The 23,450-nt window shown below is 40.0% G+C and overlaps 1 protein-coding gene across 1 annotated transcript; it reads right to left on the bottom strand.

Moving 5' to 3' along the window:
* Positions 1-10,849: 10,849 nt before the first annotated feature.
* On the bottom strand, positions 10,850-22,365 carry Bub3 (BUB3 mitotic checkpoint protein). Its single transcript, XM_042701392.1, has 8 exons — positions 22,257-22,365; positions 21,606-21,800; positions 21,153-21,222; positions 19,101-19,252; positions 17,001-17,159; positions 14,447-14,624; positions 14,019-14,235; positions 10,850-13,025 (listed from the first exon to the last, which is right to left on the bottom strand). The coding sequence occupies exons 2-8, from the start codon at positions 21,798-21,800 to the stop codon at positions 13,010-13,012; spliced, it is 987 nt and encodes a 328-aa protein (XP_042557326.1). The 5' UTR covers positions 22,257-22,365; the 3' UTR covers positions 10,850-13,009.
* Between the last annotated feature and the right edge of the window lie 1,085 nt (positions 22,366-23,450).

Genomic DNA, 23,450 nt, shown 5'->3' with positions numbered 1-23,450 from the left:
CCCTACCACTTTCACAAAAACTTCAAGTAGAAATCCACTAAGAACCAGAAAAACGTGTTTTTCCATTTGTTTTTTGAGGCAGGAACTGGCTGTGTTGTCCAGGCTAGTTCCCCAATCCTGGGTCCAAGTGATTCTCCTTCCTCAGCCTCCACTGTGGCTGAGACTATGGGTACACACCGCTGTGTCTGACTCTCTACATATGCGGAAGTCGTATTTTGCTTTCTCTAGGATCTGACAGGTGAATTCATGCAAAATGTGAGTCTTAAACAAAGGTACTACGTACATCCAGACTAGGAATTCATACCCCAGGGGGACTTTTAACAGCTAGTGTTTATTCAGACTATGCTAAGATGTATGTATGCTACAGTATACATAAGAATTATTACTTTAGTCATTTTTAATATTATTGTTCAGAGGCATTAAAACTCCACATAATTGTGCAACCACCACCATTATCTAGTCTCAGAACTTGTTCATCTTTCCAAACTGAAACTCTGTCCAGATTTCATAGCAATTCCCTAATTCACCAGGCCTCCAGCCTCTGATAACTGCCATCCCGCCTTGCCGCTGGGTCATTCTACTCACCTCACGTAAGCAACAACAGGGCATGTGTGTCCAGGGTCCTTGGTGTTGAGCTGTGTTGTAACAGGTGCCAATATTCCCTTCCTTGTAAGGCTGAACATTTTATTAAACACACACACACACCCCACATGGGTTTATCCATTCATCTGCTCTGGGTACTTGAATTGTTTCCTTTTACTCTGATGATACTTTTATGACCATACGTGTAGAATCTCTTCCAGTTCTCACTTTTAATTCTTTAGCATACACTGAGGTACAATTTTTATCATATGGTAATTCTATATTTAATTTGTGTGTGTGTGTGCCAGTCCTGGGGCTTGAACCCAGGCCTTGGGAATTGTCCTTGAACTTTTATGCTCAGGGCTAGTGCTCAACCACTTGAAACATAGCTCCACTCCCATCTTTTTTGGTATTCTACTGAAGATAAGAGGCTCACATTCTTGCCTGGGTTGGCTTCTTTAGATCTCCTAAATTGTTAGGATTACAGGTGTGAGCCACTGGTACCCAGATTTTTTATTGTAAATATTTTCTTTTTCAAATTTAGTACATGGAAACACAACAGATTTGGAGTGGGGATGTTGCTGAGCTTTGAACTCAGGGCCTGTGCTTGCTAGGCGAATGCTCTACCACATGAGTCATGCCTCTAACCCTGTATTTCATTTTTGGAGAGTCCCAGTTTTCCATAGAAACTCACCACTTTACATTCCTACCAGCCATGTACTAGGAGTCCAATCTCCACACCTTGCCAACTTACTATTTTCTAATTGCATATTAGCACCACGTTTGGGTATAAGTGGAATCTCATCCTGGACAGCACAATAGACCTCTTAGAAGGTGGGTGTTTGCATCCACATGAGCAGCTCAGTGTTTAAAACCAAGTTTCTTTTCAAAGAGATTGGAGGTAGGGCAGGGCTGGGAAGGTGACTCAGTGGTAGAGTGCTTGCCTTGCATGCATGAGGCCCTGGGTTCCATTCCTCAGCACCACATAAGCAGAAAAAAATAGAAGTGGTGCTGTGGCTCAACTGGTAGAGTGCTATCCTTGAGCTGAAGAGCTGAGGGACAGTGCCCAGGCCCAGAGTTCAGGCCCCATGACTGACCAAAAAAAAAGAGAGAGAGAGAGATTGGAGAGAGTAGCAAGGTGGCAATTGGGGGAACATGATTATACAAACGATGACCTAAAAGACTTTACAATTAAGACTTCACAATTGCATGGGAACCAGAAGCCGCTCCTCTGGCCCTCGTGTCTCTCGGACCTCCATCCCGCAGGGGAGCCCACAGCACTACTGTAGTCTCAGTGCCCCAGAAGTAAGTTCTAATTGATCTAGCTTATCTTCTTTGAGAACAAAATTCCAAGGTCACTATCCTCAGTCTAGCCAGGAAATCGAGTGCCCCCAAGTATCCACCTCAATTCCACTGCGGTGTCAGGGATGTGGGGAGCGTGACATAGATAGTTCTGGGGTGTCATCTCAACAAAGATCTAACATTTCATATTATCTCACTTTTCTATCTGTCATCACCCACTTACAGACTGAGACTCAGAAATTAAATAACAGCCCAATATTCCACAATTGGTGAACTCTCCTGAACTGAAAGTGACGCCCAAAGTTAGATTCATAAGATAGATGAATGAGTAAACAAATGGATCTTTAAGAAGACAAAAAATTATCCAAAAAGGAATATTTTGGTGGTCCATGAGCTTAGCACAGTAAGGCATGTGTCTGAGGGCGGTCAAGGTCATTGGATTTGCTGTGTCCCTGATGTAGCTAAATTTGGGCCCCTAATTCAAAAATCTCCACTGCTAGACCTACAAGTATAAGGGTCATTCATATTAGAGGGAAAAAAGGAAAACGGAGGATGAAAGGCAGAAATAGATATATGGTGAGTAGTAGCAATTATTTATGTGGCTTGATAAATCTGAATGTCTGGATAAGTACAAACTCAGCTTTGGAAACACTGCTAGGTCAGAAGGATCATCTTCACATGAAAAAGACAGCAAATTATGTCCTACAGTCCGGACACCAGAAGTGTGTAGCACTTTCACCTCTACACACATGCTCTTCACAACTTTAAAAGCAAAGACTTTGAAAGAATGAACATCCTTTTGAAAAAGGACTTTGTGCTTAACCTCTAGTTCTCTTATTCCTGCATCAATAAGGGTTCAGATGGGTGAAACTGGTGGCCATAGACTAGGGCTTTATTGTAGGAATCGGACCATGGGGTTGTGAGTGGAGCTGAGCTGGGAAACAGTAGTGAAGGTCTGGAAGTGATGCTGGACATCAACAGTCACTGAGCACAGGCAACTAGGGCCCAGGCACATCCAGCCACCAAAAGGACTGCAGAGATGCTGGAGAGACCTCTGTGTGGCTAACAACCTCCAGGCCTGTAGCAAAGCCACTTGTAGTGGCCACAAACTACAATTGGGCATAAGGACAGAGGACATGTAAGAACTAAGGAGGCAACTGCAACTACCCACCCATCACCACACCAGACACTTAGAAAAAAAAACCCAGAGTAAAGTCTGCTGCTTTCCTTCAGTCTTCCCAGTCTGTGTATATATATTTCCGTATATATATTTCCATTCCCTTTTGACCAACTCTAACCAGGAACCAAACAGGGAAGTGGATGCTGGGAAATGTAGTTCTCAGCTTAAGCAAGTTGACCCAGCAGTCTACCAGATTCCTTTAATTAAATATAGAATACTTAAAGGTGATTATACACATCTTTTGGGAGACTGCACATTTTAATCATAATTACATGATAAATATTTCATGGTATATATCTTTGTCATATAATTAGGCATAAAAAATGTAATCTCAAAAAGATACTAAATAATTCAAATACCTGAGGATGTGATTAAAGCCATGACTGAAGTATGGTCAGAGGTAACTTCAAGGTCTTCAAGTATCATCTCCCAAACCACATGTCTCCTGAATAGTAGCTCAAAGTTGTTGTCACTACTCAACGTTTTTCTGATTCTTACTTCAGAGTAGAAATTTTGCCTCAAGAACCCCACAGCGATTCTCTACCATCTTCCTCTCTTCAAAACTATTAGACATGGAAGCTATGTACCATCCAAACAGTTAACAAGATGCATTTATTCCACATCCAGTGGTCCCCAGTCTTCTGAAAGTCATGTTCAGCTAAACCTGAGCTGGGCCCAAAAGTGGGGATAAGTAGATCTCCTAAGTTTTCACAAAGCATCTCTAATGTAGTGGAAGTAAATGGGCCTGCTATTTCATTGCATGTATCTGCAAGACCAAATCCAACTCTTACGTTTCTGGGTACTCAATGAGCTCATTAATTCACTACTACCAACCACCACCTGAAACAAATGGCACAATGATGTCTTGGGCGGGCATCTGTTTTAAAACTCACGATGCAACAGCCATATTCTCCTACATCAACTCTTGCACAAGTACCTTTTGTTGTCTGTCTATTGATTGAAGAAAGAAGGAAGGAGGGCAGAAGAAAAAGAGGAAGAAAGGCCATATGCTCTGAAGTACAGACCTTTAAGAAGAGATCTTTAATGTCATGGCCACTGTCACATTCAGTCTGCACAGGCTTCTAATCCCTGAGGGTTACAAGGCTCTTATAAAGATCCCTGATAGTGTTTTCCAACCAGTAGTTGGCAGTGATGGATGGCTCTATTAGAACAGCTATGACGCCATGTTTTCAATGTGGCTCTCAGCAGTCAATAGTAAACCAGGCAAGATGCTTTTTACATCTAAATTCTTTGGATGTCTAAGGATTTGGGATACCCTTCATCCAGCAGGCTCAAACATGTTCTTTAGTTCTTAATTACTAATTTTTTGTTTCTGAAGAATAAGAGTAATCCTCTTCTCACACACAAAAAAATGACAATTTCTTCTCACAGAGAAATGACAATTCCAATTATAAATAATACAGGTTATACTTTTTTTTTTTTTTTTGTCGGTAGTGGGGCTTGAAAGCTGGGCCTGGGCCCTGTCCCTGAGCTCTTCAGCTCAAAGTGAGCACTCTACTGCTTGAGCCACAGCGCCTCTTCCGGTTTTCTGGTGGTTAATTGGAGATAAGAGTCTCACGGGCCAGGCGCTGGTGGCTCATGGTGGCTCATGCCCGGGCAAGGAAAGTCCATGAGACTCTTTTTTTTTTTTTTGTCGGTCATGGGGCTTGAACTCTGGGCTTGGGTGCTGTCCCTGTGCTCTTCAGCTCAAGGCCAGTGCTCTACCATTTGAGCCACAGAGCCACTTCTGGTTTTCTAGTGGTTTATTGGAGATAAGTCTCAGACTTTCCTGCCCGGGCTGGCTTTGAATCGCAATCCTCAGATCTCAGCCTCCTGAGTAGTAAGGATTACAGGCGTGAGCCACCAATAAACCACTAGAAAACCAGAAGCGGTGCTGTGGCTCAAGCGGTAGAGCACTCACTTTGAGCGGAAGAGCTGAGGGACAGCATCCAAGCCAAGTGCAAGCCCCACGACTGACCAAAAAAAAAGTCTCAGACTTTCGCGGCCGGGCTGGCTTTGAACCGTGATCCTCAGATCTCAGCCTCCTCAGTAGCTAGGATTACAGGTGTGAGCCAGCAGCACCCGGCCAGGCTATGCTCTTCAGAGCATGTTCTCTCTCTTGGCAGGTTCTTCTCAAGTAGTCAAAGAGAGTTCCTTTTTATAAGCATATTTGTCTCCTTCATTTCAAATCTACTGGATGTTTGCCCTAACAAATATTAAAAAGTAACTAATCTTATCACCTTACCTATTCCACAAAACTCTCACTGGGGAGAAATCAGTTTAAAAAGTTAAAGTTGTTCAGGAACAGCCCAACAGGGATATACACCATCCAAAAATAAAAATAATCCTCCAATATATTCTATTTATTTGAAGTCTTTTCATTTGGGGGCGGGAGGAGTCATTTCTTTATGAGAAAACCTTTTCTGAAATGTTGGCTGTTTGGCAAAATTAAAAATTTGCCTTGATCCAATTACAGTTTTACATTTAGATTAGTCCTGTTTCAGTTAACCCAAAGAAGCTGACTAGTTTCAGAGGGCTGTCCAGAATCAGCAGAATGAAGTCTTGGGGTCAATCTGTTCCACTGTTTAAAGCCAAAAAATGCTTTTTTGGAAATATCAAATATTCCAACCTTAGTATTATTATAGGTTAACTGGACAAATTTCCAGACAGAGGCCATGGTTCGATGTATGGATCACATATCGCTATTATCAATGCATTAATATCAGCAATGAATTCACTATCCAAGAATTAAATATATCCCCTCTAATCTTACTTCTCCAATTAACTTATCACAAATTCTGTTAGTGGAGTCCAAATAAATGAGATTTCTCTAACTCTGATAGTTTCAAAACCTCAGGGAATGACTGGCAGTACAACTCTGTTTTGAAGTGGTATGTTGTACTGCAAAGTTAAGCAAGCAAAAGGAGAAGTCTAACATTCACCATTATATAGAATAAAGAACCAAACCACCAACCACCAAGTATCAAGTTCTGAATAAAGAATGCTCATTCTAGACTTCTGCTTATAATACAACAAAGGGTCAACAAAGGGCAATGTGTGGAGGCTAGTGGTGGTGATGGTAAACATCCACTGCCATCATCTTTATACCTGAATCATTCATGGGCCACTGAGTTCCATAATACCCCAGCAACCTTAACGAACCAAGAATAAACAGTGCTTCTACATCTAAAGCTCCCTAAGACTCACACTGCCACTGTTCTAAGCAAGGCTAAGTGGAAAATGCTAATAAGTGAAAGGCATGCTAAGCAGTCAAATTATGAAGAAGCTGTCAGGCAATGGTCTTAGCAGCAGAAGAGATACAGGAGTATATAAGACTGAAGACAAATTGGGCTCTTTAAGAATACATGGCTGGTGCAAAGAAAATCTTCAGGAGCCAAGTATTTAGAGAATTATTAAGTGATGTTATAACAAGGTCAGGAGTCTAGGTACATAGGTTTTAAATTACTGCAATAGCCTATAACAGAGTCCTATAAAGGGGATGAAAGGTACTTCATTACAACACTGGAAAAGCAAATTTCGGTGCTTCTGAGACCAGTAGGTATAATTTGTATGGCTTCTTCAGGTTTGTGCTAACTGCACATAGTTGGCTAGTGTGATGAGGTGAAAGAATATTCCTTGGGAAATTAGTTAATGAAATAAACCAAAGGAAATGAACCTCCAATTACTTAAGTCTGACACCCTGCTAACCTTCAGTGAAGCCCCCCCCCCACCTCATCGGGTAACTTGGAAAATCATGCCATTGGTATATTCAAGGAAAATAAAACAAAATCAATTGCTTTTCATTTAAAGTGAGTTTGGAAGAGCAGTTGCCAAGTCATGAGCTGTATATGAAATAAATGTGCCAACTCAGGAAATGTTCTCCCACTTCCAGGCTTGTATTAATTAAATAGAGTCTGTTTGTTTACCTTCAGGCTTCTTGGGGTTTTTTCCCCCAATCAGGACACAAAATACTTTGCAACTAAGAAGCCAGTGCCCTACAGCGACCCCAGGACAAGTTCTGTGGGCATCTTTGGAAAATGAAAGCATTGTTACAACACACCACTGATCAAGGAGAAACTGCCTTTGTTCTCAATGGTCCAATTGGTATTTGTGGCCACCGGGAGCGACAGCTTTCATTTCTCTTAGCACTAGTTCCAAAGCAATGTAGCCAGGTGCCATTTTGAAAGGAAACTGCTCTAACTACTCCTAATAGCTTAAGTCAGTATTTCCCCAAGTGAAAGATGGGTTACCCAGAGACATTTCAAAGACTGAGGTGGGAAAGTCAAAGGGAGAACCATGAAAACTACAGCTGTGTTTGCTTCCTAAATGACAGCACAGGTAGTCTAATATATCTAACTTATGGGGTATGATTAACATATATACACATTTTTCCAGGGGACAGAATAAGAGCTTTGATTTGGTTAGCTATTTTTACCTTTGAAAGATCCAACAAGTAGAGGTAAGGATAGATCAGTCCTCATTCCTCTCATAATGGGGGCTGATCTCAGCTTAGCTATTCCATCATACAACCTTGCTGCTATGTCTTCTATGTAGAAGTCTATACACTTTTACCAGACCTTATCATCTACACCTGATAGTGAATATGGACAGGTCATTCTGGGATGAACGTTAACCATATAAGCCAACTTTCAAATTTTCAAAACATGGACTGCATGGGGATACAAAATGTGCATACAAAGTATAGACACAGTACTTAAGTAAAAAGAAGGAATGGCATGAGGGGGAATAATGTGGACTCAAATATGTCCAGTCTTATTTAAAATGGGTATGAAGCTAGAGGACAGTTAGTGAGGGCCCATCTTACTGAACAAGCCAAGCTTGATGGTACATGGCCTGTGCTGCCAGTTGCAGAGGAAGCATAGATCAGAGGACTTCAGTCTCAGCTGTGGTTCTAGGGAAAAACCCTACCTGAAAGATTACTAAGCAAAAGTACTAGGTGTGGCTTAAATGATTATCACACCTGCTTAGCAAGTGTAAGGCTCTGAGTTCAATTCCCAGTACTGCCAAACAAAATCTTCCAATTCATCCACCCAGGTATTTTCATGGGTGGTTAACAAAAACATTTATTCATGGAGAAATAAATATATATTCTGAAGAATATATAACAAAATGGTAAAAGTAGGTATTTCCTGAGATGACTAGATTGTAGAAACCTAAAGGGCAACATGGTGACAAGTATACAACTGAAACTAAGTATATCTTAAGTATTCTCAACTACTATACACAGTAACTATGCAGTGATAGATACATTAACCCACTGGTAGTTGGGCTTGAACTCAGAGCCTGGGCCCTGTTGGCTTTTTTGCTCAAGGTTAGTACTTGAGCCACACCTCCACTTCCCACTTTTTTTTTCTGGTGGTTAATTGGAGATGAATATCACAGATTCTCCTGCCCAGTCTGGCTTCAAACCACAATCTTCAGATCTCAGCCTATTAAGCAGCTAGGATTACAGGCATGAGCCACCAGAGCCTGATTTACATGCAATCTGTCTGCAATGTATAAATACATCAAAACATCACATTATATTTTTTGTGTAAATGTAAGGTTTGTATATATAAATATATAATTGTCAATTATGCTAAAAAGAATGTTACCTACCATTAGAGATTCTGATGACATAGAATAAGTTTTAGATTGTTACCTAAATTTCTCCAAAACTATTGTATCCATTTTTTGGGGGGGTGGGGGAGGGGATTGTTAGTGGGGCCTGAACACCATCCCTCAGCGATTCAGCTCAAGGCTAGCACTCTACCACTTGAGCCACAAAGCCACTTCCAGCTTTTTTGCTTATGTGGTGCTGAGGAATGGAACGCAGGGCCTCATGCATGCAAGGCAAGCACACTACCACTGAGCCACCTTCCCAGCCCTCATATCCATTTTATAAGTAATAAATCCAGAGGTCACACCTAGCACATTTGAGTATCTGTATTTCAGTTATATATTATTTTGAAAAAGGGACTGTTTATACCATTCAGCAACATTAAAATGCACACATTCCTGCACCAGAATATACAAAACACTGTCATCCCTATTCCTAACGGAAACATGAGCTAGATGCACACAGGTAATTGCTAAAAGGTGCTTCATATGCATTTTGAGAAAGGGCACACTTGTTTGTGAAATGCAGAGATTTTTACCAGGATCTTTCAAGAGTAAAAAACCTGAAAGAATAACCTAGAAAGAGGAAACATCTGAGCTGAATGTGAGGTCTAGATATCCCAGTGAGTATTACAACTACAGAGAAGCAAGCTGTCTAGCACACACACTACCAGAGTGCAAGTGTTTTCTGGGACTGGAACAAGGTAAGATTCCCAAGGGCAGTCAGTGGTATAGTACAAGAGTTGCAGAGTGGACCTGGGATAAAAGCAATCTGGGAGCACAAAGTCAAACAAACTTGCAAGGATGTCTTTACTACTAGAATTCACCAAGCTCTCAGGAGGCTAATGCACACTGAGTTTCAGACAGAAGGAAGCCAACATTGTTTGACCATAGATAGAATCCTATTCTTGAAAATGGAAATGCCTTAGCCAACACTAGAGTTTAAAGGGTAACAAAATCAAAACCAGACAGTCTGGCTTCAGAAACATTATCACTGTCTCATCCCATCTAAGAACAACTCAGTTACAATTCCTTCCCAAGGATCACAAGACTTTGACCTAGCAAGTTAATAAAGGGTTACTATGAGAATGGGAAGAGTAGCTTCCAAATATGGCATGACAGCTTTATGTTGCTTGTAGGGCCTAAACTCAGGGCCTGGAGCCATGTCCTTGAACTAAGTGGTTCTACAATTTGAGCCACAGCTCCACTTCAGGTTTATTGGTGGTTACAGGTAGAGTCTCATGGACTTTCCCGCTGGAGCTGGTTTCAAATCACTAATCATCAAACCTTGCCTCCTAAGTAGCTAGGATCACAGGCCTGAGCCACCAGTATCCATGCATAATATATATACATATTTTTTTTTTGGGGGGGGGTCCAGTCATGGGGCCTGAACTCTGGGCCTGGGTGCTGTCCGTCAGCTCTTCAGCTCAAGGCTAGCACTCTACCACTTGAGCCACAGCGCCACTTCCGGCTTTTTTCTTTTTGCTTATGTGGTGCTGAGGAATCGAACCCAGGGCCTCTGGCATGCAAGGCATGCGCTCTACCACTGAGCCACCTTCCCAGCCCCCATGCATAATATATTAAAAACAACCCCCCCCCCAAAAAAAAAATCCAGTTTCTCCCAATTGCATACATCAACACATTTGTTGGTAAAATCAGTTGAGTTAGTATAACCAACATTGAAAAGGAGCTTAAAAAACAAAAAGAAAATACATACACACCATACATATCACATGTGGAAAGGGCAAGTAATGTTTTATGCACCCTTGTCAGTTATATATGGCTTGTGCTCTAAACTGTAGCTCCAAAATGTTATTTTTTTACTTGGGTCACAGATTACATGCTTAAAAGTCACTACTCTGTAAGACAAAAGACTAAAGGCAAAGACTGGAAGCTGCACTATTCAAAGAAACCAAAAAACAGTAGCAGTAGAAAGAAATGAAAGATTAACAGAAGAGACACTAAAAGAATAGATGAAAACACCAATGAAATGAGTTAACATCCCTGAGTAATTAGGGAGAAAGGTTCTATAAAAATAAACAGGCACTTATAAGGGAGAGCCAGCTAAGTAGTACTCAGGGCAGGCAAGGAGGCATATTTAGTTTCAAGAGACAAGAGGACATCTAGATAGAACCACCAAAAAAGCTCCCCAACACAAACTCAGAGACAGGTCCACAACATGGTTTTAATTTGGTCACCTTTAACAGTACCATACTAATTACCTTTGTTATACAACAAATTTATGTTGTTCTCAAACCAAGTGGTTATGACTTTTAAAAGTACATAATCACAACAAAGAACCAATATCATCAGTTAGTCCCTGGCTATTACATTATTTACCATCCCAAGGGCTTCACTCTGATTTAGCATTTGATGGATAAGTCCAGAAGGGCCTGTCATTTGGCTCTCTGCATGAAGATGATTTCACCAGCACAGGGACATAAGAGCTACATGAGCTCTATGGAACTGGCACTGCTAGGAGATCATCATGCCAAAAGGCACCCACAGGCTGCCACAGTAGGTCTGTGGCTGTCCTGAGACGCTGCATAGTTGGCTCAAAAGCCCTGCTGATCCACAGAGGGGGCACGCAGGAAATGGCTGAATTCCAACAGATCACTTTATTCACCACTGTATCACCAACATACATCAGAGCATACATAATTAAATAAGGCAGAGTGGACTTCAAGGTAAAATGTCATCCTCAACCTGCCCCTGATGAACAGTGTGTTTTACAAAAGCCTTTTTATGTAGTAAATTACATTAATTACCAATATTTAAAAATCCAACAGGAGGGCTCAGGATCTGATTTATTAGACAGCAGGAAAATAACAGGTCTAGATTCTGCTACAAAAAAGCTCAAACCACTCATTGACAGCAACTAGACTTGCCTAGGGGCAGGAAAGGAAATTCTTCAGACTACGCACAGGGAGAAACTCACCACCCTGAACAAGGTAGTAAAGAGTACACATATAGAAAACAGAGAAATCCACATACTAAATAACATATCCACAATGACTGTCATCCCTTAGGGATCGGATAAGCATGTGTTTGTAGGAAGCAAACAAAGCTTTCCATAGAGAAACCACTTTCACGAGATGATTAGGTGGACCTGAAATGAAGAAAATACATTTCAAAAGATTGGTTCAGATTTTGACAGGGTGTCACTGAAAAACTTATACGACCCTTTCTTTGTTATCAAAAGAACTCCTAAAAAATACAATGCAGTAAAGAATTAAGTCCTACTCAGAGGCATATACTTACAAGTAATACAAATTAAAAATAAAGAAGCTGTCAAATATCTAACTATGAAAGGTTAGAATACTAACTGGAACTACTTGGAATACGCCAAGCTAAGTTCGTGCTCTGCTTTAAGGCATTACATTGAAATGAATTTCATTCTCACTATCATTTTTTTTTCTTTTTAACCTTAATCACCAGCGGCTGGACAACTGAAATGGACAAGAGAACTATATAAATGTCAGAGTAATATGTAAACCTCATTAATGTTTCCAAAAATTCATTTATAGATAGAAACAGGTCCAAATAGATGCCTGTCTAAATGTACTGCAATTACGTTACAATTATTTTTCCAAATACACAGATATGCTCTGTCTTTTCTCAGCTCATTACTGACTCAAACAATTTGCTCTTCTGGGATCAATTGTTTGCTAATAAATAATTGTTTACAGTCACAAAATGATGTTAGGAGGTTTTCTTATTAGTTTTCCTTCTGCACCCTAATAAGATTGAAAACTAGCTGATTCCCAGGAGTCTAACCTTAACCTCGCTTTGTTTAACAGCCCAGGAAATGATGAACCATCTGCTTCAGAGAATGATGGACAGCCAAGAGGAAATACTGTTTAATTGTAGATTAACCTCCTCATGAAGCAGTCTGAAGCAGCTTTGAATCAGCAACCATAACCAGCAAAAGAAATAAATGGCTCAAGAGTCTTTTCCTCCCCCATTTAAGGTCCAGAAAGAATGCAAAAGGATTTTTATTACTTGTTTTTATTTACAAACATTTACCACCACAGCAGAAACAAAAACCAAAGTCAAAACTGATTCTCAAAAGTGCAGTCACTGCCTTAAATTTTTATTTGCCCAAATACCTTTAATGCAGCAAACCATCAAACATCTCATGCACTTAAGGGAGTTGTTAATAAGTTTTTTTTTTTTTAAATCAATAAAAACCTCTTTTTCATTATTTTCAGATTCTTATCTTAAAAGTATTATTTCTCTGGTTTCTTTGTAAATAACAATAAATCCACTGTTGGGGAATACAAATTGTTTTATTATCAACACGGCATTTAAATAAATGAAATCTTGTCAAGTACATGGTGACCTACAAGTTCAAAAGAAAAAAAAAAAAAAAAAGAACAGCATGAGATCAAAATGGCCGGCCAGGATAGAAGACACAAAAGTGACAGATTAAATGCAAACAGTTCTTTATCCAATAGACTTTACAATCGAAAGCTTTTCTCAAGTTAGTCCTGTAAAAGCATATGATACTAAATACTGAACATTCTGCCTCTTGCCTAGAACCCAACAAATTTAGCAAGGGTGTCATATTCATTTTAATTCAGAAAATACAGGACCTTGAAAACATTCCTATATTCCATAAGCATTGATAACCTTCTTCCAGGACCTTGGGGACAGGGAGCCAGCGAACAGGACAAAGTGACTCGGGTAGGACTATTATGATTTAACACATGCCTAACAATCCTCTCATAAGCTCAGTAGAGATAATTAAGTAAAAAAGCTTTTGAGAGTCTGGTAGCAAAAAAAAAAAAATTATTCTTCTCATTCAATAGTTCCAACCTAAAGTCAGAGACATCTATGAAAACTTCAAACTGAAGTAAATTTACTATTCTAGGCAAGGCCATGTAACTCTGGGTTTCCAATAAGACCTGAAGGTCATTCATTCTGTGTAAATGTTATAGAAACAACCTTCGTGGAGAGGAAAGATTTTTGGCAGTTCAAACTCCTAAATATCTTAAATAGAATTTACCAAAATAAATTATTCTTGAATTCCTCAACTTAATTTTGAAGCAATGAGCTAGTAATAACTGCAGAGATTCAAATAATAGAGCCTATTCAAGAAGAATGAGAGCTTGACATTCTTCTCTACAAAACAACTAGGCACAATTTTATCCATCAGACGTCTATCAACCTACGGATATTGAAAGCTTGGGAGAACAAGATAAAATCAACTCCAGCCCTACAGTCAGCTGTAATATCAAGCAGGCATCAACAATGCTATTCATGAGTTTAGAAAAATTAATAAATCCTGGGTTGAATGCAAGAAAAGGCTCAAATACAGGTGAAGCATACTCACTTGGGTTTTGTTTCAGCATCTGTCACTTGGCGAATGAAGATACCATCTTCAGGATGCTCTGTGTCATCCATTTCATACATATATGATGATGCTATGGCAAGCATGGTCCCATCATTGCTGAAGGCAAGTGATGCGATGCTGGTGGGGTACCGATGGAATTGGCACAGTCGCTTCTTGTTAAATGGATCCCAAATATTTACAAACCCATCAGAGCCACCTAGAAGTCATTTCAAAAGAGTTAAAATGATTCTTAAATCCAGACACAGTAAGAAACATCCCAACAAACAGCTAATTTTTAAGGTCACTGAAGTTAATTTCCCCCCAAGAAGTACTATACTAGAGTATCTGCCATAAACATTTTGAAAACACAAATTTTTTAAATAATTCTGCCTTAATAATTAGATATAAGTTAGCACACCATACTTTACCTGTGGCAAATGTATTGTGGATATTGTGAAAAGAAATAGCATTGACCGGGTAAATCTGCTCAATATTATTTTCTTTTAGTCTGTGACATTTGAAGGCATACTTCTTCTTCTGTACCTCAGGGCTGGGGTCCAAATACTCAACTGCCACTCGGCCTTCAATAGAGCTTAATACATAACCCTGTCAAGTAGGAACCGAAGGACACAGATGGTAAAATGTAGCTTCCAAAATAAGGAACTAGTTCCCAAATTTAATCTATAATAAAGATATTTCAGAGATGAAAATTACAACAAACTACTTAAGCTGTACTGTCATAATTATGGCAATTCTATAGAACGTGAAGAACATTTAGGGTGAATTTCTAAGAAAGAAGGCTATCAGCACTTGCTTTTCTCCGACTATCAAGCAAACTGCAATCAAAAATGTCAACTTCTTTTATCAAACCAAAATAAGGAAATGGAAGTATTTTAGTATCTTGTTTCCTGTCTAGAAGAAGATTCAAATTTGTTCCCTCAGTTAAAATATAGTCTGTATTCAATGGCTTCTTCATCTCTAACTGTAAGAACTGTGTTTCCTTACTGGGAGCATTAATAATCCAAATCGACCAAAACACCAGTCTTCCATCTCAGTCGCTCTACCTCCAACATTTACTATAGCTAGTCAGGTTTGGAAAAAATAAAAAAAATCAGAAACAGTCGAAAATGGTTTACAACTAGGTATTGGTGGCTCACTCCTGGCTACTTAGGAGGCTGAGATCAGAGGATCAAGGTTCAAAGCCTGCTGAGCAGCAAAGTTCATGAGATTCGTATCTTCAATTAACCAGCAAAGGCCAGAAGTGCAGCCATCTCAGGTGGTAGAGCGTGAGCCTTGAATTAAAGAGCGAAGGGGCAGTACTAAGTTCAAGCCCCAGAGGCTTATCACTTCAAGCCTTTTATCACGTCAAGCCTTTCCTTATACTTCCCTGAAATGGCAACATGTTATAAAAACAAGAGAAATAACATGCTAAATAAGCAATGTTTTATATCTTCAAGATAAAGTTTATTCCTAACTTACTTATAGGAAAAGAATTCAGGAAAACCCTAAACTCCCATTATAAAGTAAAGGTAGACCCACAGAAAACTTCAGATATAAAAACATACAAACACTTTATGTAACATAAGCATATTTTAATCACATTTAAGTCTCTTTAAATTTCACTTAATTCTTTATCTTCAATGGTAATGTACCATTTCCTTTAAATTTAAAAAAAAAAACACCTAGGGTTTTTTTGTTGTTGTTGTTTATGGTTTGGGGGTTTTCTTTGTAGTACTAGGAGTTGAACCCAGGGCCAATGCTTTATCACTTAAGCTACACTGACACACTAAGGTACTAGACTTCTGAGGCAAAGGGCCCAGAGGAGAGCCATGATTGCAAACATACCTGCTGTTTAGAATGATTTTTCCCCTTATGAAACTCTTATCACCACTGACCCCTCAACCAGCTCCCCTTACAACTTTAAGGACCAGGTGAGAAGGGAGCTCCCTAAAGAATAAAGAACAAGTTAATCTCGTTAAGTGATGATAGGAGAGTCACTCTGCAGATCCTAGAGGCAGTCTCAGTTGGACTCTGCAGGTCGCCCTATAACCCCAATACTAGTACCCCAATACTAGTGAAGTAGAGATCCAGAGGATAGTGGTTCCAAAGTCAGCCCAAAACTAGTTGCAAAAACTTAGCAAGAACCCCATCTCAACTAACAAGCCAGGTAGGGTGGGACATGTCTGTGCCCATGACTGTAATCCTAGCTATTCAAGAGGCCTAGGGTAGGAGGCATCAAAGTCTAAGGCTGGCAGTAAGCAAAAAGTCAAGACACTACTGAAAAATAACAAAAGCCAAAAAGGGCTGAGAGCATGGTTCAAATGGCAGAGTGCTTAACTAGTAAACTGAGGTCCTGAGTTCAAAACCCTAATACCACCAAAAATCAAACAAACAAAAAAAAACCCACCAGTATTGTGAGGAGCATTGCATCTAATTCTATAATTGAGAGAAGAAATCTATGAGTATCACGGTTACAAAAACCAAGGAAAAAAAAAAAAAAATCCAGGTATGTGTGGCTGTACACACCTGTAATCCCATCATTTGGGTGGCTAAGGGAGGAGGATCACCAGATCCAGGATAGCCTGGGCTACAAAGGAAAACCCTGCTGTTCCAAAGGGAAAGAAAAACAGCAAGTTCTGTCAACCTGAACTTCCAGATTCAATCCACTGATGTCTAAGTTTGATTTGTATTTGTATTTTTTCATCATCTTTAAGTAATATACAGAGATCAAACTCAGGATACCAATTATGAGTACAATTCACCTATCAATGCCACTCCTTTGCATCACGCATGGGGGTTTCTAAGTTTTCAAGTTGAAATATCTACAAAAGTAGATGAAGACCAGTGGCTCCAGTGTCAGAGCGCTAATCTTCAGCAAAAAAGCTCAGGGATAGCATCCAGGCCCTGAGTTCAAGCACCAGGACCAGCACACAAAAAAAGCTCTAAAGGTAATGGTCAAATCACTGAATATGAGATCAGTACCTGCTTGTTTGGGAAGGCCCGGATACATCGTGTCTGGTATTTCAGGCTGGACTCCCTGCGCTGCTGCACATAGCCCATGTTTCGTAAGTCCCACACCAGCACTCGGCGGCCTGCTGTACCCACAATCAGCCGGTCTCCAGACACTGAGAGGGTATACACCTTTTAGGAGAGATCAAAACGTGCTACAATTCATCTATATCCTGAAAGCGGCATTTTGACCACAAAGTCCATTTAATCATAAAACCCTAAGAAAACACAGGTACCAATGTTAGATACTGTGTGAAATCACTCACACAAAATAGCAAGCCCACAATATTCTTAACACTTCACTAAGTATCATATAAAATATGTTCTAATTAAGGCCACAGAAGTACTTTAAAGACTTAATGTTCTTTATTAAAAATAATAATTTCCCAGCTTCCTCATTTCATTTAGAGACATGAAAGGGGAAAACTCAAAATGAGACAGCAAAACCATAAAATTCAAGACCTCTTTAAATAACCTCTTACTTTACACAAAATAATTACTTTTTTCTATGAGACCACCTTTGGGAAGCAGATTTAATTCTGTAACTCCCAGCTTTTCTGAGAGGCAGGAAGGCACTATCCTTAACAAGCACTTTAGTTGTTTTAGGTGGCACAAGCTCAACATCAGAAAGAGGGTGACAATGGCATACAGCAAGGCTAGCCACATCTGAGGTCATCACACTCAGTGTTTAAGATACAAGTTCATCTTTAGGGAAAAAAAATTAAGCACTTTAGCCCCATATAGGGAAATACTTAAACTTCCACAAAAACTACTTGATATTAAATAACAAATTTACCCGCAAGCATTTGGTGGCTAAACTTTAGATAATATCTGGAGACAAGAGGTACCAAATTTTTCCTGATTAAATTATAAAACAAAATCTTGACCTAAGGTCATAACCAAGGTTATTATTTTCTTTTAACAAACATCTCTAATCTAACCCAATATTTCCAACTTTGAAGAATTGCTATTAAAAATATAGATACTCTGTGATATGGTAAGTAATCGCTTAACACTTAGCAATTACGCCATAACATTAATAATCACTAGCATGCCAACTTTAGATCATTGGCAAAAAAAAAAAAAAAAAAAAACTTAGGTAATAATGAAATGTCACAACAGCAGACCCTACAGTTTGACTTACAGTTTAGTAAATAAGGTGACTAAAAGAAAAATGAGAATTAAGAAGGAAATATTTAATGTTTGCATATTTGCATACTCTTATCAGAGAACAAAACGTTTTATGAAAAATGAAAATTAACCTAAGATGTATGAAGTATCAAAGTTCAAAACAGAATCCAGAAAGATCAATTTATAATGGTACAATCATATCAGAAATTTTACCTTAAATCTCTACTATACAGGTGACACACAAGCTTCTAATGGTGCTTTCTATCCCCACTGATCATAAATCAAAGGAAACTACTGTCATGCTACTGACTAGGTATATACATTTATCAAAGAAAGTATTAAAAAAAAGTGACATAATGAACCTTGCTGAACCAATAAGCAGCTTGATTCAGTGTGGCTGTCCATTATATGATATTCTGTCAGCAATTTATCACAGTTCTTAACATGTTACATACAACCATAAATCAAAACTAGAAACAATGCAATTATTTTATTCTGAACAAAGGTCTTGCCAGGAGTAGATCCGACTGTGATATGACAAAAATAATGGCTCTTTGGATGCACTACTGTATATAATGATGGCTAACAGGAACTGAATAGCATATTTACACCAAGGAAACATTTTTAAACTGCTAAAATCATTGATCTTTAAAATTAACTACCATCTGATAAAGTATGATAAGGATAGTTAGAATTCTCACTTTCCTCACACAGATCAAAAGGTTAGGATAATATAAAAGGTCTCCAAACTACATTGATCAGCATGCACACACACACACACACACACACATATACATACACATAAAAACATACAAAATACACATATATATATATGTATATATATGAGAACAGTTAAAGCTTCAGATCATACAACACCTTTTCACTTAACATGAAACAATAACCTATTTCACCCTCAACAGTCTATGAATATAAAAATCTTACCTTTTCAGGTTGAGAGAAGGTTCCAGCATTACAAGGAGTTCTGGGATCCCACAATTTAACGGTTTGATCCCAACTTCCAGTAACCATCACATTCACTTCCGGACAGTATTCAACACATCTGATAGGGGCATCATGAGTTCCAACAAGATTTTCTATAGGAAAAAGAGAAAAAAAATAAGTAACACCTGGCTTTATTATCTCAATTAAACAAAAATTCTTCAACTTAACAAACTAAAGGAATATTCAACTATGATGTCTCATTCGACTCCACAGAAATGTCTGCATACAGAAGTCTCTCCATGACTACAAGAAGTTATCCTTTCCTCTCTATTCACTTACACTTCATAGTTTGATTCACTAACATAACATATTACCAAAGACTACCTTGAATTTCTAATTGCATTAAAATGATGGCATGTCTGCTAATTTCTTCACTGATTCTAGATTTTCTCACCAACAATCTTGTTTAATCTCTCTCTGCTTATAGCTCGTGCAAGACTCAGTACATTCCAGGTGTTCAAGAATACCTGTTGAATAATAATAAATGTGCAGAGAAATTACTCTGGTCTCCTGTATCTTTGCAACTCTCAGCTCTCTTAAACATTAAGCCAATGATAATTTAAAAAAAAAAAAAACAGAAAGCAACTTATTTATGTGGTTACAGGACTATTAGAGATGGGCAGAGGCTTTTGCATGAAAGTCCCTTTCTGATGTGACTTTTAATTGCTCATGTTTGGTTTCAATTATTTAGTCTTTCAATTCAATGTACTCAAGCCCAAATAAATTGTCTCAATTATTGTCTCAATTATTCCACTTGGTTTTTCACAGTAGGTCAAATTTATAATGCATAATTTACTTCCTACCAGTTTCAACCTTTACAATATCCCATTTATTTAGTTAATTATTGCCAATATGCCAAAACCCATGTAATCTAAGGATACACAAATGAATGAACAGGGCTAGGGAATACAGCTTAGGACTAGAGCACTTTCAAAACACTGGATTCAATTCCCAGGCATGCATACATGCATGCATAAGGAAGTTCTGAGTCTTAATAACAGTATAACATTGACACAAGAAACAAAAGTTATCTCATGAAGTTTGAAATGGTCTTCATAGAAGTAACAGTTCTCTTAAGCTACAATTTATAATAATATTATTTCCTAAACTTCTGAATAAACCTAAAAGATAATTTAATTATTTAAATTTATTAAATATTTAAATTTATTAATAATTAAAGCTAAAAGATAATTTATTATAAAAGGTAAGTTACTGGCAAGCCAAACCACATCTAGGCAGTTAAGTTACATAGGGAAGTACCTCTATGCAAAAGCCTCTGCGGACTGGGCACTTCTTGTATATATGTGCCATCTTCCATCTATTCTCCCATTGTTCAACTCCACCCATGTGTAGTTATCTGTGACCTGGCATCTCCTTTAAGAGTATCTATGTCTAATGTAGGATAAAAAATAGTTCAGAGCACTCAGCGTACATATGAGTTCCATTCCCATCTCTATTCTACCTCAATGTGATAAAAACAAACAAACAAACTGGGCCAGTCATTTTATATCTGGGCCTCTAATGAGATGAAACAAATTCCACTGATAAGTACACAAGCAAGACTAATATGAACATAATTATTATGTTGTGGGTGGTTGATTTCTTTTTGGAGGACTTTCCTCCTCCAACTTAAACTAGCTTCTAAAAAGACAACCTTAAAACATTCAACCTGCCTTGGAAAACCATAATGAATCATAAACCACTACAAGACTCTATCCATGTCTAAAGACAAACACCCATCATTTTCTTTAAAACACTTAGAATGTTGATTTTTACTGCAAAAACATACAAGGTTTTCTGGTACACAACACATGTACAATGTTTTCTGGTACACTGAATGATTATAATTTAAACAAAAAGGCCCAGAATTCCAACACAAGAATTCCCCCTAAGCACCTTAGTAACTAAGCAATTCAACTAATAATGTTTCTAAGTAAACACTTATAATACCTAGTAACAAAAATGATTTTTTTTAAAAAGTTGCCACATTACCTTGATCAGTATTTAAATCATGCATTTTCAACTGATGATCCAATCCTCCACTCCACGCATGTGTTGGATCCTACAAAGTTAAAGTTATGAAACATTTAAAAGTTACATAGCTTTATAAAGTATGTTAAAACTCTATTTCTGCAGCCAACTGTTCATGAAACTCAGGGTATCGAATAACCAACCATCTTTGTTGCAAATTTCAAGTACCATTACCCCATGTCTAGAAAGTTGACCTATGCCTATTCTTGAAACCCGAAAGCATCCGATAAAAGTTTGCATCTCCCCAATGCAAAATCCAAACCAAACAGACTGAGTTGGCACCTGGTTCAAGACAGGCGTTCCAGAACATCTAAAGAGCTGTCCCAGTGAGTTCCCCTAAGCGGCCTCCCACCCGAGCCTGCTCGGCCCAGGCTAACACCGTGTAAGGCGGGGGCAGACACGGAAGCCACCTACATAGAAGGCGCAGTCCAGCACGGCACCGGTGTGCTGGTACTTGAGTCGCATGGAGTTGGCGGGCACATCGTAGAGGCGCACCGACGTGTCCCAGGACGAGACCAGCAGAAACTGGGAGGTGTTGGGGCTGAACTTCACCGAGGAGATGCCATCCTCGGGTGGCTGGTTCAGCTTGAACTCGTTAGAACCTGTCATCTACACACAACAAATGACCAGTCAGCGTCGCCCCAGGGACTAGGGGTCGAGGGACAGACGGGGCACGCAGGCTGGGGCTGGGGGGCTGGGGGAGCCTGAGCGAGTCCAACGAGGTCTGCGCCTGCGCAGGCCGAAGCCCGCCACGGTGAAGACCCGCCCCGTCCCGCCCCGCGCCGTCCGGTCCCGGTCCCGCTCCCCCCGCGCCCCGCCCCAACCTGCCCCGGCCCGGCCCGGCCCAGCGCGTTCCCACCCCGACCCGCCCGGCCCGCATCGCCCGCCCGCTAACCGCGGCGGCCACGGCCCGCCTCCTCCCCGCCACCGGAGCTCGCGGCCCCAAACGCTCTCGAAAGAGGATGGAAGCGAGACGCGGTCCCCGGCGAACAGCCCCCCGTCCCCGGCTGCAGACCGGGGTCCGCGGAGAGTCCGCTACTGCGCCCCTCCGCCGCGCGCGCCTACCTTGGGCTCCCCGCTGAAGTAACGTCTCAAAGCTCCAGCCGCTGCGGCCGCCGCCTGGCTTCCCTCCGAACGCACTCGGGCCGGGCGAAGGAGGCGGAGAGGAAACTCCGGTACGGGCCTGCCATTGGCTGATTTCAAACGCCAACGGCTCAGTCCAGGAAGCCAATTGGTCCGTTCTGCTGTCTGAATCAGTCGTTGCAGTCTTTCTGTTCCGGCTCAAAGGGAAATCCTGGCTTTTCTGATCACGTGGTTTCGCCTTGCGACCGTGAGGCCCTAGAGCGATTACAAAACTACAACTCCCAGGATGCTTCGCGTTGAGGCGGGGCTCGCTCCCTCCCACGCCCGCGCTCAGTGAGCTGGGAGATGTAGTCTCCCTGGGGCCACCACCCTGCTTGTCTTCTGAATAGTTAGAGGGAAAGATGGGGTGTTTGTTGTTTTTGTTTTCTTTTTCCCAGTTCTGTTCATGGCACCCTGCCCTCAGTGACTCAGACACAACCGTTAGCTAAGACTAAATTCTTCTCTCCTCTGGGCGTGCATACATCTGAGAAGTGAACCAAAAACTTAACTATTGAAAGAAAAATATTTGTTCTTGTTCACTGCACTATTTTCCTCATTTCTTTTCTCACTTTTGGAGTTTGCGCCGAAGATTCGGGGCATCACGTTTCCCATTGTCTTAAGTTCTACTGACCTTATAGAAACTCGTACTTACCTCTCCACACCATCGTATTCCAGGCCTGGTGAGAGGCTCTGGGGAGATACATTTGATTAAACCAGCCCTTGGAAAGAACTCCATGAAGAAACAAATATTCTGCAGTGGTTTAAAGACCAAGTAGCTTCTTACAGAGATATATGCATCTCCTCATCCTAAAGTGACAGCAATAAGCCTCTCAGTTCCACCCTGCCAGCATTTTCTGTTTCTAGAATCCCCCAGAAAAAGGAGAATCAAGAAAGCTACTTCAATAATGAGAAATTTTTTACTCCGTGAAAGAAAAGCAATACCAAATCACTAGAATTTAGTGACTTATTTACCCTTTGAACTCCATGATGTAATCTCTTTTTCTCTATTTTAGAGGCAGTCATTATGTGATTTTGTATGCAGTGGGAGGCAACTGATAGGATTAAAGTATTTAAATCTTGAGGCATATTAAAAAGAAAACATTATTAGACACTGACACACTATGAGTTGGACGCACC

The sequence above is a fragment of the Dipodomys spectabilis genome, unplaced genomic scaffold, assembly GCF_019054845.1.
Source record: "Dipodomys spectabilis isolate Male_0828 unplaced genomic scaffold, ASM1905484v1 ptg000289l, whole genome shotgun sequence".
NCBI lineage: Eukaryota > Metazoa > Chordata > Mammalia > Rodentia > Heteromyidae > Dipodomys > Dipodomys spectabilis.
Note: the sequence above shows the minus strand (reverse complement) of the source record. Positions and strands in the feature narration are given on the sequence as shown.